Source organism: Tasmannia lanceolata, unplaced genomic scaffold (genome assembly GCF_043159265.1).
Source record: "Tasmannia lanceolata isolate RefF3 unplaced genomic scaffold, GAP_Taslan_0.1 ptg000006l, whole genome shotgun sequence".
Classification (NCBI taxonomy): domain Eukaryota; kingdom Viridiplantae; phylum Streptophyta; class Magnoliopsida; order Canellales; family Winteraceae; genus Tasmannia; species Tasmannia lanceolata.
Window position 1 is genome coordinate 44,600,353 of NW_027518683.1, and position 14,956 is coordinate 44,615,308.

Here is a 14,956-nt window from a genome sequence, read left to right on the forward strand (position 1 = left end):
GGCCCTTATAAACGGGCCTTATCCGGGTCGCACACAATATTTTGGACCCAACCGGGTTTAATTCAAGACACCCAACTCAACAGATTTTAATAATACCAATGTAATGGCGTAGAATATTTAAATAGAGAGTGAGATCGTACCTATGCCTGGATGACGATTAATGGATGACAATGTGGGGGACGTGTTGTATCTTGGGCCAATCTTGGCTGCCTTCTCTACATTGTTCCTCCAGTTTAGGACAATATAAAATCTCCAACTTTTCAAGTGTGGTGCGTAGGCCATAATCATTAATCTCATCATCAGGAAACAGGGAATAGAGTTGATCGCAGTTTGAGATTCTCAATTCTTCGAGGCAGGTGAGATTTTCCAGTTGAGTGGGCATGAACTTGAGATTAGAACAGAAAGAGATTTCTAGTGTTTTGAGTGTGATGGGAAGCCCCCCTCTCCATTTGCCAAGGACTCTAGGTTGCGACAGCTATAGATCTCCAAATGTTGGAGAGAGGGTAGATCTTGCAACCAGTCTTCCGTGGACCAACACTTCAAATCATCACACTGGCTTATTTGTAACCTCTGAAGAGTGGTTAGGGGTTTCAGCAACCCATGTGGTAGTGATCTTAGGCTTTCAAATCCTCTAATAGTCAATATGGAAAGAGAGGTGAGGTTAGGCACTGACGAGCATAATAGCTTCTCACCACACCACTCTAGTTCTAATTGAAAAAGAGATGGGAGCATCGGGAGGGCCCTCAATTTTTCACATTCACTTATACGCAGCTTGTGAGGGCAGGAAGAAGGTTGGCTTCAGGAAATGCCTCGAGCTTGGGCAATTCTTTAAGGTAAGCTCACGAAGATAGGGAAGATGGCTATCAGGAGGCAAGAGGCATTCGCATTTTCTACAATACTCAAAGGCAATGCTTGTTAAATTAAAGAGATGCCCTATCCAACTTGGGAAGCTGACAACACCATACAAATTTATGAGTAATTTTTTGAGGTTTGCATGGGGTTGGAGGCCTTCCAAGACCGTCTCGTCATTAACCATTCCATCTTCTGAATTATCATATCGATTCCATTCCATCACTAACTCATCAAGGTATTTTTTATCTTTCAAATTGGCTTCTTTTGCCTCCTCTATGTTTTGCACATTCTTGAGACCCGAAATGCGAATTCCTCCTTTGATGTTCCTCATGTTCTTCAACTCTCCAATCTGACATCCACTCTCTTTGCACACTTTGAATGCTGGCAATGTTTGGAGAGAAGTTAATTTTCCAATTCCTGGAAAACAAATCGAATGCATCAACTGCCAACCACTCGGGCTCGAATCTACATCAATATGTCGTAGATTAACTAGATTCGTGATACCTTTGGGTAACCCATTAAGATTAAAGCAAAATTTCAAATATAGCATTTGGAGATTACAAAGACTGGTTATTGATTCAGGTAGCCTATCTATCTTCGTGCCAGAGAGGTCAAGGTAGCGTAGATATTTTAAATGGCCAATCGAATCGGGTAAGCCTTCAAGATCCTGGCATTGTTTCAGATTTAGGGCTTGCAAATTACACAGACTACTTACTGATTCAGGAGCCCATCTATCTTCGTGAAAGAGAGGTCACGGTAGCGTAGATGTTTCAAATGGCCAATCGAATCTGGTAACTTGTAGATTTTTGACCAACTCAAATCCAATATACACAAGCATCTCAACTCCATGACTGCATCATTAAGAATCAGCTTGTCAATGGAAGCTAGATCTATCAATAGTAAAGTGCGCAATCTCTTAAATTTGTTCAAGGCCTCCAAAGACATTGAACCTTCTTTGTCGCCAATCCTTGAAAAATGACGCGCCATTTCAGGGATGGTTCGTGACGTACCATCTTCCATTCTAAAATATTCATCACCTGAGATAGATTCTGCTAGATCATGCATGAGATCATTCATCACGTAAAATGAAGTCCCAGACAATTGAGTATAATATTGAAAGAAAGACTTTAGCAATAAATCATCAAATATCTCCCCACCTATATCTTTGGGTTGAATGAAGCCCGCAGCCATCCATTGCCGGACCAGCACATCCTTCCGAAGCCAACAATCTTTAGGAAATATGGCACAATAGGCAAAACACTGCTTTTGATTAGTTGGTAGGTGGTGATACCTCAATCTCAAAGCTGGCAAAATTTTATTTTCATCATCCTTCCATATTTCGCTTGTCAAAATTCTTTCCCACTCGCTCACATTCCTTTTAGAAGACAAAATCCCCCCAATGTCTTTACTGCCAAAGGCAGGCGTTTGCATTTCTTCATGATTTGCCTACCAATTTCCTCCAATTTGGCATGGGCATTTGAAATTCCTGCACGCCGAGTAAACAATTCCCAACAATCATTATTTGATAAACCCTTTAACTGTTGCAAAGGAATTACGCCCATCATTCTTGCAACCCCTTCATCTCGTGTAGTTACAATAATTTTACTTCCTTTTGCTCCAACTCCAAAAGGAGCTCGTAGACTGTCCCAGCTATGAATTTGATTTTCACCCCACACGTCATCGAGAACAATTAAAAATTTCTGACCGTTGAGTTTCTCTTCGAGGTGATGTTGCGCAGCATCCAGGTATGAGAGATCACACTTGCTTCCACTTGCAGATTCAACAAGTGCCTTTGTTATTCTCAATACATTAAAATCTTCAGACACACAAGCCCAGGCTCTAGCCCAAAATGCGTCTTTACCCTCTCATTGTTGTAGACGAATTGAGCAAGAGTAGTCTTCCCAAGCCCACCCATGCCAACTATTGGAAGAACAGACAATTCATCATCATCTGATCCCAACAATTGTATTATTTTCTCTTTCTCAACTTGTCTACCAATAACATCAGATTCATTTACCAAAGAGCTAGTTTCTCTTTGGAGAGGCCTCCCTCCATCTCTCTTTTCCAGATTGAGGTATCGTCCTTCATTTGCTATCACATCAAACCTCTCTCTAATCTCCCTTATCTTACGTGCTATGCCACGTTTGTATAGAACTGGATTATTAGAACTGAAAAAGGAGGAGATGGAGTGGACTACCTTCTGTCTCTTGCTTGTTTGAACTTGGCACATCAACGCAAGTCGCAACATCGTCCAATAAGTCATCAGCATCGTAGTCGATATTCTTGAGCTTTCCAAGCCATTTTCGAACAGCCTTAGAACTAACTTGCTTTTCCTCAGCATCTTCAACCACGCCTTCAATAATTGTCACTGCGCTCTCTAACTTGTCCGGCTCCTCCCCAAAACCCCATATTGATTTAATGTCTTGTAATGCCGATTCCTTCAAATTGCCAAAGATGGCATCTATAAGATGGGATACAAACATTTGTCCTATTTCTACCATACCTTCTCCTCTTGAAAAGAAGACAACCCCAAGATGTTTGTGTCTATAGTGCAGGTGTCTATAGTGCAGGTAGAGAAAATAGCAGGAGCTTCAGGACCTGCTGTTGCAACAACAAATAATGAAGCAAGCACTATAGAGGCAAGAGGTATCAGCTTCAACTTCTTGCAATGAAGTAATGGAGAGAGAGGGATGATTTAGCTTTTGTTTGATTATTGAATTTCAAAGAGTTGTTGAAACTTCTTAAATTATGTCTATCTATTAGGGACTTTCACATAAGGGCATTTTGTGACTGGCTCTTACATGAAAACAGAACCTTACATGAATTAAATGAAGTTGTTTAGTAGATTAGTAGTTTAAATTAGATGGATTAGTTGGCCTGCTGACGACACACCAAATAAGACAAAATCTCGTGAAAATTGAGCCTGTGTAGCTGCTCTCTCATGCAACAGCCAGCCGCGAAATGCCCTTCTGCTAAAGTCCCTAGAAAATCTCTTGTAACAAATATTCTTGTAAAAAACAAGGTCTCCCAATTCATTCGAGAGATTTATAACAAACACAATTTCTACTATTTTATTATCGTCATTTTGGCTGCTTCTTAATTCAATCGCAAGTCTTTCTATCTTTTCGTTTTTTTTTTTCTGTTTCGGGTGTAATGATTTTAGCTATCTAGCAGCCAGGATTTTGTTTTTTCATGATTAAATAGTGCCTCAAAGTGTTGTGAGAGTGGTTAGTCCATTACATTTGGAGTGGAGATTTTTGTTTCCTGATTTTTCAGGCTTTTCTTGCCCTCTCCTCGCCGAGTCCCATTCCCAGCCTCCCTCACCACATGAAGAAGCTAATTTATCATGAAAATAAATTCGTGGTAGCCAAACGTGTCCTTCTCTTTTGTTTTCATTGTTCTCAATTTCGTGCTTGTTATGTGTGGATCCATCTATTAGTCTAACCAAATGCCAGTTGAGAACACCTTTATTGGATAATCCAAGTCTCTTTATCCATCAAGCTTCATTTGAGGGCCGTTTGGATATGCGGATTTTAGAATCCAGGTTTTAGTTTGAAAACAGGGTCAAAGAGGGTTCACGATCAAGCCTGTATGCTGTACTGACATCGTTTCTTGGATTTTACGTAAGAAATCTAAGTTTTAGAAATCTCTCCCCCATCCTGAGATTTCTAAATCCTGGAAACATGGGACGATCTCCTGTTCTCTTGCTATCGGAAATAAGGGCGAGGAATCAGAAAATGACGGTTGGTCACTTTCTTCTCTCAATCAAATCGACAATTTTGAGGAAATCCAAGATTCTAAAATCCGCAAACGGCCCCTTGGGGTTCAGCTAAGTACAGCTAAACTATTAATTTTTGTAATCCTTTATCTTAACCATGAGTTGTCCGTTTAGGATGGGCTAATGTTGTACAAGATTCATGATCTTGATTTTACATGCATCACCACTTTGCCTTCTTGTAGGACCCAAAAATTGTTGCCCAGCATATGAAAATTTAGGTTTTCTAGGTTAGGACTTAGGACAGATTTTTTCTAATTTTAAATATACTGGGAATCCCTTCGCACTATATGAGGATTTGTGGAAGATAGGTTCTCTTAATGCTTAAAATATTGGGATTCCTATCACACCATATGGGAATTAGGCGTGGAAGATAAGGATAGTTTTTTGTAGCTAGGGTAGGTTTTCTCCAATTCTTAATATTGTGGGTTTCCCAATCACATAGTTTATAAATCTTATTTGAAAAATGTTATAAGAGATGAGCTTGTTTGGCTTATACCAACATACACATATGGGGCCATTTGTGGCATAAGGTTAACCACTATAAATCCAACTAAATTCGACTAATCCTTTCCTTCTACAGGGTGAGTGAGGCCGTGCAAATTTGAGTATTTGACTAATCGGAGTATTTGATTCGAATCACACGATATGCGGATCATGTTTCCTGTAATTCTTAATATAATGAGAAATAGTCAAATTTTGGCGACCGACTCAATGTGGACGATAAGGATTAGGATATGTTTTTTCTACTTCTCCAATTCTCACTGTTCAGTTGCTGTTCTTCATAGTGGAATCCATTGGAAAGTAGTGCTTTTAGGCTAAAAGACAGAACTCCAGACGTTAGATTGCTGCAGTTTAGTGGCATGAGGAAAATGACGTGGGGGGAAGATGGCTGATATGGAGTGAAAGCATAGTTAGCAAAACTCCGTTTTAAACTACATTTTGGTATTTAATGTTGAATTTCTTTAATTATCATTTACTAAATTTAGTTGAGAATTATAATGACTAATGCATCTTAAATACGGGTGCAACTTGGGTCGGCTTCAACCTGAAAAAAGTTGGGCCGGGTTGGGTATCCTTCAGGTCGGGTTCGGGTTGAGTTTTCCCAGCCCAGGATGAGTTTGAGTTGGGTTTGGGTTGAGGGCTTGGGCAACCTGACCCGACTGAAACCGGACATTTTTTATCATTTGTTTTTTTAGTAAGCTTAAAAACTTGGTTTGAGTCGGGTTGAACTCAGGTCAGGTTGAACCTCATCGACTTGGAACTCGGGTCAGGTCGGGGTCAGGTTGCGTAAATGGTTCCTAGGGTCGGGTACGGGTTGGCCTCCACCTGACCCAACCCGACTGGAGTTGCACCCCTAATTTTGAAACTTCGGAATCCTTCCAACCCGACCCGGGTTGCACCCCTAATTTTGAAACTTCGGAATCCTTCCAACCCGACCCGGGTTGCACCCCTAATTTTGAAACTTCGGAATCTTTTTTCATCGTGAACTTTGGATGCAACCTTGGATTCCAAAACCACTGATTTTAGTTTTTAATGTTTAATGAGGAATTGTATCATAGCATATTTTATATACTTTTTGTTAGGATATTATGAATATAAAATATGTTCTTTTGCAATAAATCTCACTTTCTCCAATCAAAATAAACACGCAAAACTAAGTTCTTATTTGAGCATTGAACACGTTACAAAGACAAGGAAATTAATACATAGAAGATCATCAAGACATGCCTTACTAAATTCTATCACTAGCGTAATATATGAAAAATACAGCAGCATCATTCTTACAAGAAGCCAAAGCTAGGCATACAAATTAGGTTTTGAAACAAGTTAGTCTTCAATTGCCTTCGACATCCCAACCAATACTCCCCATTATCTCGGTAGTTTCAGTTGGTAGGATTCTCTCAAAAGTTTCATACTCCCCACTGAACTTGCATAAACTCCCCCCACCAGGGCAAGCTTCAATTTGAGCTCAAATGAAGTAGTCTTCACTTTCTTTCAAGAGCACCATCAACCACAGTATTTGAACACATGCTTCTCACCATCAATGGCATCCACATGGTCCTTCCAGTAGCTCAAGTCCTTGATGACTGCAAGCTAGAAGGAAACAAATACACTGGTCATTTACCGCCGACGGGTCAAATTAAAACATCAATGCAGAAGTAGTAGAATGTTATATAAGTGAAGCTAGATTGTCTAATGGTGCCAATCCCGCCATATCATTTGAGAAGGACAATGGTTAATGCTCGATATGGTCTGGCATGATCTTAGAGCTTTTCTCATTAAAAAGTTGTCAAAGATCCCTTTGGTAAGCATCTACGCAGGCGGATACCCTAGGAAAAAAAAAGCATCACTGGGAATATTATAAAATGTTGTAGAATAAGCCAATAACACTATGTTGTATCCGAAATATTTAAGAGTTAAAATGAAATTTCTCACTTTTGAAGTTCTGATATACTGGTAATATGATAATTATCTTAGGAAGTGCATGAATGTGTGTACATGCACAACCTGAAGGAAAGAAAAGCACTTCATATCCAAAAGAAAACATCAACTACTAGTATATTTACAAGATAATAAGTGATGAATTGAACTGCCCATCGACAGCTAATCAGAAGTGCTAAAAAAGGGCCCCAAATATAATATTTTTTTCCAAAAGTGGATCTAATATAAGAACCATACCGTAGCAGGACGATGGAAACAACATCCTAAAATTTAGCTTTGTATTACAAAAGCATTTATGAAATATCCACCCACGTTGTATACAGCCTGCTGAAGAGCATTTTGAAATGAAAAATTAGAGGAACTGCACTTAATCAATAATAAAACTAGGAAAATATACGTGAACGTAAAATTAACAAATTGATTACCTTTTGACCAAAGGTCCTAAAGGATGCAATTTTCATGTGATTCTGAGGAACTCCATTAGCTAAATATGCCTGAAAAAATATATAAACCATAACAGAATGATGTTTTGATGGAACAAAGCCATATAATATGCAAATAACACTTCACTATAACTATTTCCTGAACTTGATATAGAACTGAAATCACACAGGGATTCAGCTTCTCTTTATACTTCATAGTCTTAGGGTCAACATTCTCGAGACGCTGAATTAGTGGCATGCAACAGAATCAGGTTGTATTCAACAAAGAAAATATGAAATGGTCTAAACCATGATCAAGTACTATAAGTGTCTGAATCAATCGGAGAAAATGTTTTATGCTATAACACATGAACTGACACTAATCAAAAGATGTTCTCTTCTCTGATAATATTTCTGTATCTCAACTCAACTCAACAAAGCCTTTGTCCCAAACTAGTCAGGGTCGGCTAATTTTCTATAGGATTCATTTCATATAATATTTTTCTATCATTCCAAAAAATAAAAATTACAAGAAATTACCTATCCATTGAAAGAAGTGCATAAATATAAAGAGTGGACATGAGTCGGGATGTGCATACCTGATTTTATACAAGCAAATTGCTCCAGAGTTCACATGTAAAGCATCAAAACTGCATAAATACAAATAGTGGACAAGAGTCAGGATGTGCATCCTTGTGCTTGCCATGGCCAGTATGAATGCCATGCAATGGAGCATTCAATTCCTTGTATGCTACACCGATTGGGTGGGTTTTAGAGGGAGGGTAATTCGGGTATTTACATTTTCTATCTATAGGGAATTTTTTATGATTTCTTGAATCGAGGTTAAGTTTGGGTGAGTTTTAGTAGGTGATATCAACAATCTCCTCCGGCATAAAAAAATATCCAATGATACCTCGACCCTACATTCACCCATTATATGAAGTGAGCGAGTGCCCTTACACCACTAGGGAATTAAGGAGCGAGGAATCCACAAGCCAACTCCCTCTCAAGAAAGCTAGGACATCTACATCTTTAGAATCCGTCATACCTATCAGAACCAAACAGGGCCATCTGATAATGCTCTCATCATTTTGAATAAGTCCACCACTACCAGCAAAGCTTGGATTAAGCTAGAACCATAAAAGTTCAGCTTAACTAATATAGGGCCAGGAGGCAGCCTCCTAGCTGCTGGTGATTGGAGCATATTGCACTTAAGTGAATCACATTCAATAGATGGAAGACATCGATGTTGAGAACGGCTATTGTTGAGGAGTTAGTTTCCTAAACGGAAACAACTCTCCACCGACTCTCTTCCTTTGTGCCTATCTATTACGGTTTGTAAAACTGTGAGAGTGGGCCACACGTAGGATGTGAAGCTTAGTTTTTCTAGGTTTGAAAACCCACGTACACAATAACTCTAAAAATAAGCTATTGGCTAAATACTTTGTGAGAGAGCAAATAGTGAGAAATCCTTGTGTGAGAGAGAGGTAGAACAGTTTTCTCTTCAAAGGGGTCGGTTCGTCTCTTGTAAAGGGTTGTTCTTGAGTTGTTTTCTATTTGAGAGGGTGAGTGTGTACTCTATAATTTTCTCTTTGATTAGTGAAGAAGAAGTCTCCGTTGCTGCACCGTGGAGTAGGCATATTGCCGAACCACGTAAAATCTGTGTGTTATTGTCTGTGGCTTTAATTATTCTCTTACTTTCTGCTTTTGTTATCGATCTTGTGGCCGCTGCGTACTCTAAGAACTGGTATCAAAGCTATACAGGTTGTCAGATCTTCACACAAGATTGATTGTTGATCGTGGTTGCTCAGGTTGAGATGGCTAGTTCAAGTTCGACGAGATTTGAAGTGCCGAAATTCAACGGATCAAATTACGCGTTGTGAAAATTGAAGATGAACGCGGTTTTGGTCAAAGAGGGTTGTGCGGTCGCGATTGAAAGTATTGAAAAAAAGCCTACTGATATGACTGATGCAGTTTTTCAAAAGAAAAATAAATTAGCACTGGCTGATTTACTTCTTGCACTTGATGATTCGGTATTGTTCAATGTGTCCGATGAAACCACTGCAAAAGGTTTATGGGACAAATTGAAGAATCTGTACGAACGGAAATCTATGTCAAATAGGATTTTCCTTCATAGACAATTATACAACCTAAGGATGAAAGATGGGTCTTCATTGCAACAACACCTTAATGAATTTAACACCCTCATTAGTAGATTGACTGTTGTTGATGTTAAAATTGATGAGGAAGAGAGAGCTAGTCTCTTGTTATGTACTTTGCCAAGTTCGTGGGATAGCTTGATTATGAATTTCGGTAATATGAAAAACCTCAAGATGGAGATTGTAGTTTCTACATTGCTATCCGAAGAGAGTCGCAGAAAATCTGGAGCGAACTCTTCGGGTGATGCAATGATGGTAAGTGGAAGATCCATGGAGCGAGGTGGTGATACAAAACATAATTCAAGATCCAAATCGAAACGGCGGAAAAATTTACGGTATTGGAATTGCCAGAAGAAGGGTCATCTGCAAAAGAATTGTAAATCTCGCAAAGGGAATCAAGATAAGCCCAAATCTGATTCGCATGATTATGAGTCTAATTCAAAGAATTCCCATGAAAATTTAGCCCAGGAAAGTGCTTCAGAAGATGGTGAAGTGTTGTCTGTTCTTCCACCAGAAATTAGTTATGCTGAGTGGATTTTGGATTCTGGCGCTTCATTCCATATGACACCATGCAGGGAGTGGTTTTATACTTTCTGGTCGTGTGATGGAGGAACTGTTTACATGGGTGATAATAACACATGTAAAATAGTGGGAGTTGGAGATGTCAGGATTCTGCGAAAAGAATTGCTTTCATTGGGAAAATTTGACAAAGATGGTTACAAATTTTATGGAGAAAATGGTCGATTGAAGATTGTGAAGGGGGCACTCATTGTTGCAGAGGGAGAGCTACAGGGAAGCTTGTACCGTTTGATTGGGGATACCGTGGTTGGTGATGCTATTGTTGCAAATGCCGTGACTGAGTCTGTTATGACATGGCACCGGCGATTGGGTCACATGAGCGAGCGTGGACTAAAGGTACTCCCTGATCGTAATTTACTTTTTCGTTTAAAATCTATAAGTTTCGATTTTTGTGAGGATTGTTTGTTTGGTAAGCACCATAGAGCTAGTTTTTCCACTTCTACATATAAATCTAAAGATGTGTTGGATTTGATTCATTCTGATACGTGGGAGTCTCCTGTGGCATCCATTGGAGGTGCAAATTATTTTGTTTCATTTATTGATGATTTCTCTAGAAAGGTGTGGGTGTATATGCTCAAAAGGAAGAGTGATACTTCCTCTTGTTTCAAAAAGTTCAAGGCTTTGGTTGAGAACCAATAGGGGAAGAAAATTAAGTGTCTGAGAACTGATAATGTGACTGAGTATAATGAATCGAAGGACTTTTGTGGTGAGCACGGCATAGACAGACAGTTTACAGTTCCAGGTACTCCACAGCAAAATGGGGTGGCAGAGCGCATGAACGGTACACTCATGGATCATGGTAGGAGTATGTTGAGTTCAGCTGGGCTAGAGCAATGGTTTTTGGGCAGAGGCTGTTTGCACAGCCTGCTATTTGGTGAACCATTCTCCAAGCACTGCACGTGATTGCAAAATTCCTGAAGAGGTATGGTCTGAAACACCTGTTAATTACTCTTTCCTACGTACTTTTGGTTGTGATACTTATGTGTAGATTCCTAAAGATCAGAGAACTAAACGGGACGTAAGGTCCAGAAAGTGTATTTTTCTTGGCTATGCATCAGGAACAAAGGGGTACAGGTTGTGGGATCCTACTGCCTACAAGATTATTGTTAGCCGAGATGTTGTCTTCAGAGAAGATTCATTGCAGAAAGTGCAGCCAAACTCGGGTATAACAGAGATGTTTGATATGGAGTCTTTAGAAAATCTTCTCAATCTTCCAAATGTACCACACATTGAGGAAGATGAGGAGGAGGATAGTGATAATGAGCATGTTGATGTTGATGTACCAGAACTTGAAACTCAAGGTGGCCAAGGTCGTTCTGCAAGAGACCACAAAGCTCCTACAGGGCTACATGATTATGTTACCGCTTATGCTTGCATTACAGAGGAGCATGAACCTTCGTCTTTTAAAGAAGCTTGTGAGTCTGTAAATGTAGATTAGTGGAGAATATCTATGGAAGAGGAAATTGAGGCTCTACATAAAAACCAGACTTGGGAGTTAGTTAAACTTCCAGAGGGGAGGAAGGCTATAGGTTGCAGATGGGTGTACAAGTTAAAGAAAGATGCTGATGGGAACATCGAGAGATACAAAGCGAGATTAGTAGCGAAAGGGTATGCTCAGAAATCAGGTATTGACTTCAACAAAATCTTTTCTCCAGTTGTTCGTTTCACTACTATTCGTATTGTTTTGAGGATGGCGGCAGTGCTTGATTTGGAATTAGAGCAGTTAGATGTTAAAACAACCTTTTTGCATAAAAATCTTAATGAAGAAATTTATATGACTCAACCCGAAGGCTTTGTTGAAGAAAGTAAAAAGAATCCGGCTGACCAAATCGCTACACGGTTTAAAACAGGTGCCGAGTTGTTGGTATAAGCGATTTGACTCCTTTATTTTGAGCTTCGGATTTGTTATATGTGAAGCTGACCATTGTGCTGATATTCGTATGTTGGATAATGGTGGTTTCATTATCTTGTTACTTTATATCGATGACATGTTAGTTGCAGGAACCAGTAAAGCTAATGTTGTGACTTTGAAAGCTCAGTTGGCCAGGGAGTTTGATAAGAAGGACTTGGGGGCAGTAAATCAGATACTTGGTATGACAGTATTTAGAGACAGAAAGAATAGGGAACTCTGGATAACTCAGAAGAGTTATGTTGAAAGGGTTCTGTGCCACTTTAATATGCAGAACGTCAAACCAGTGAGTACTCCAATTCCTATTGGTTGCAGATTATCTTCTAAGTAGTGTCCTGGCACCGAAGCGGAGAAGGAAGAAATGTCTCGAGTACCAAATGCGTCTGCAGTAGGGAGTCTTATGTTTGCCATGGTTTGCACCAGACCAGACATTGCGCAAGTAGTGGGAGCAATTAGTAAGTATATGGCAAATCCGGGGAGAGATCATTGGACTGCTGTGAAGAGGATCCTTCGCTACTTGAAGGGTACTTCTGAGGCTTCTATTTGCTATAGTGGCCAAAGTTTGGATTTGGTTGGTTATGTGGATGCTGATTATGCAGGGGACATTGATAGAAGAAGGTCGACCACGGGTTACGTGTTTTCTTTAGCCAATGGCGCGGTTGGTTGGATGTCAAGGTTGCAGTCTATAGTTGCTTTGTCTACGACAGAAGCTGAATATATGGCAGCTACTCATGCGTGTAAAGAAGCTATATGGCTGAGGAGGTTACTTGAAGATCTTAAGGTCAAGTTAAAGAAGGTGACAATTCATTGTGACAGTCAGAGCGCATTGCATTTGGCAAGAAATCCTGTTTATCACGCTCTTACCAAGCACATTGATGTTCAATATCACTTTGTTCGTGACGTTGTGGAAGATGGAAATGTCTCAATGCAAAAGATTCACACCAATGACAATGTTGCTGATATATTGACGAAGTCCGTCATTAGAGAGAAGTTTGTGTGGTGCAGAACTTCTCTTGCGCTTGTTGTCACTTGATGAATGGTGACGTTGGGCAGCGATTCAGTCGGAGTGTTTTTTACACTGTAGAAGAAACTAGGCTTCAAGTGGGAGAATGTTGAGAACGGCTATTGTTGAGGAGTTAGTTTCCTAAACGGAAACAACTCTCCATCGACTCTCTTCCTTTGTGCCTATCTATTACGGTTTGTAAAATAGTGAGAGCGGGCCACACGTAGGATGTGAAGCCTAGTTTTTCTAGGTTTGAAAACCCACGTATACAATAACTCTAAAAATAAGCTATTGGCTAAATACTTTGTGAGAGAGCAAATAGTGAGAAATCCTTGTGTGAGAGAGGTAGAACAGTTTTCTCTTCAAAGGGGTGGGTTCTTCTCTTGTAAAGGGTTGTTCTTGAGTTGTTTTCTATTTGAGAGGGTGAGTGTGTACTCTGTAATTTTCTCTCTGATTAGTGAAGAAGAAGTCTCCATTGCTGCCCCGTGGAGTAGACATATTGCCGAACCACGTAAAATCTCTGTGTTCTTGTCTGTGGCTTTAATTATTCTTTTACTTTCTGCTTTTGTTATCGATCTTGTGGCCGCTGCATACTCTAACAATCAAATAGCCTCCGAACTTCAGAAGAATGATTTCTCATAGTCATCACACAAGATACAATCTTTTTCTTATACTACGGTCTCCTCTGTTGGGTCTCTTGAAGATACTTCTATATCTCTCCTTCCAAACCAGCAATGGGACTCGAGTCTCCACCATATGATCGATTCCAAATAAATCAAGAAAGAAGAACCATATCTTCCTCATGAAGCTCTCGTGAATGAAAAGATGGTCTACCATCTCTCCCTCTGCACAACACATGGTTTCTAAGTGTGCATTTGGGCTTATTCTAACATTTCTCAACATTCCATCTCAAGTTTCCATTGTTTGCATGGACTTCCTTAAGCATCCTTGTGTTTTTACAAGATCTCCATGGACTCTCGTAAACTTCCACGAAGTACTTCCACTTTCATGGGGAGCCAATGTCCAGGTAGAAACCGATGATGGAACCATTGTTTAGAATATGAGTAGAATTAGAAACAAAAATAAGATTGGAATTATAAAGGAGTGGAATTAAGATTATAAATGTATGTACCTACATCATATTTTCTAAATCCTAAAGACTTATCTATTAGTCTAGTAATATCTCTCATGGCACTTGAAATTTCAGCCAAAATTTCGGTAATTTCGGCCGAAATTTTGGGAAAATATTAAATAATTAACTGACTTCAAGATTTTTGGGTGAAATCCCTAAAATTTCGGCCGAAATTTCGGGGTAAACGAAATTTGAACTGAAATTTTGAAATTTCGGTCGAAATAAATCACAGTTTCGACTATTTATGATTTTGGTTTTGATCTCCATTGAAACCCAGAATTTCGGATTTCAGACGAAATTTTAAACCATGGGCAGAACATTCTTATGATTTTTTTTTTCAATCTATATTACACTTGTATTGATTCCCATTTTTTTTGTAATCTGTGCAATCGACCCATTGAGAATGAAAAGATATGGTGCATTGAGAACATTTTGTTTTTATGGTGCTGCAGAAGAAAGGCAATCATTACTAAAGTATATCCTAGGCTCAAGTTAGGGCATACTTGGTCCCCCCCTCTGTCTTAAAAAAAAATCACAAAATTCATAGAACTTAGAAATCGCAATCTGTCGTTTTAACCTTTTAATGAACACCTAGGATTCACAATCAGATCCATTGAACTTTTAGGAGTGTTAAAGGGGTTTAGTTCAATTGGAGCAGTATGCGTACGATTACAAACAAT

General features: G+C 39.4%; 1 protein-coding gene across 1 annotated transcript; it reads right to left on the bottom strand.

Annotated features, from left to right (window-relative positions):
* Nucleotides 1-2,219: 2,219 nt before the first annotated feature.
* On the bottom strand, nucleotides 2,220-3,353 carry LOC143879061 (putative disease resistance protein RGA3). The gene is made up of 3 exons (XM_077381257.1): nucleotides 3,050-3,353; nucleotides 2,714-3,006; nucleotides 2,220-2,642 (listed from the first exon to the last, which is right to left on the bottom strand). Exons 1-3 carry the CDS (start codon nucleotides 3,351-3,353, stop codon nucleotides 2,220-2,222), a joined length of 1,020 nt encoding a protein of 339 aa, XP_077237372.1.
* Between the last annotated feature and the right edge of the window lie 11,603 nt (nucleotides 3,354-14,956).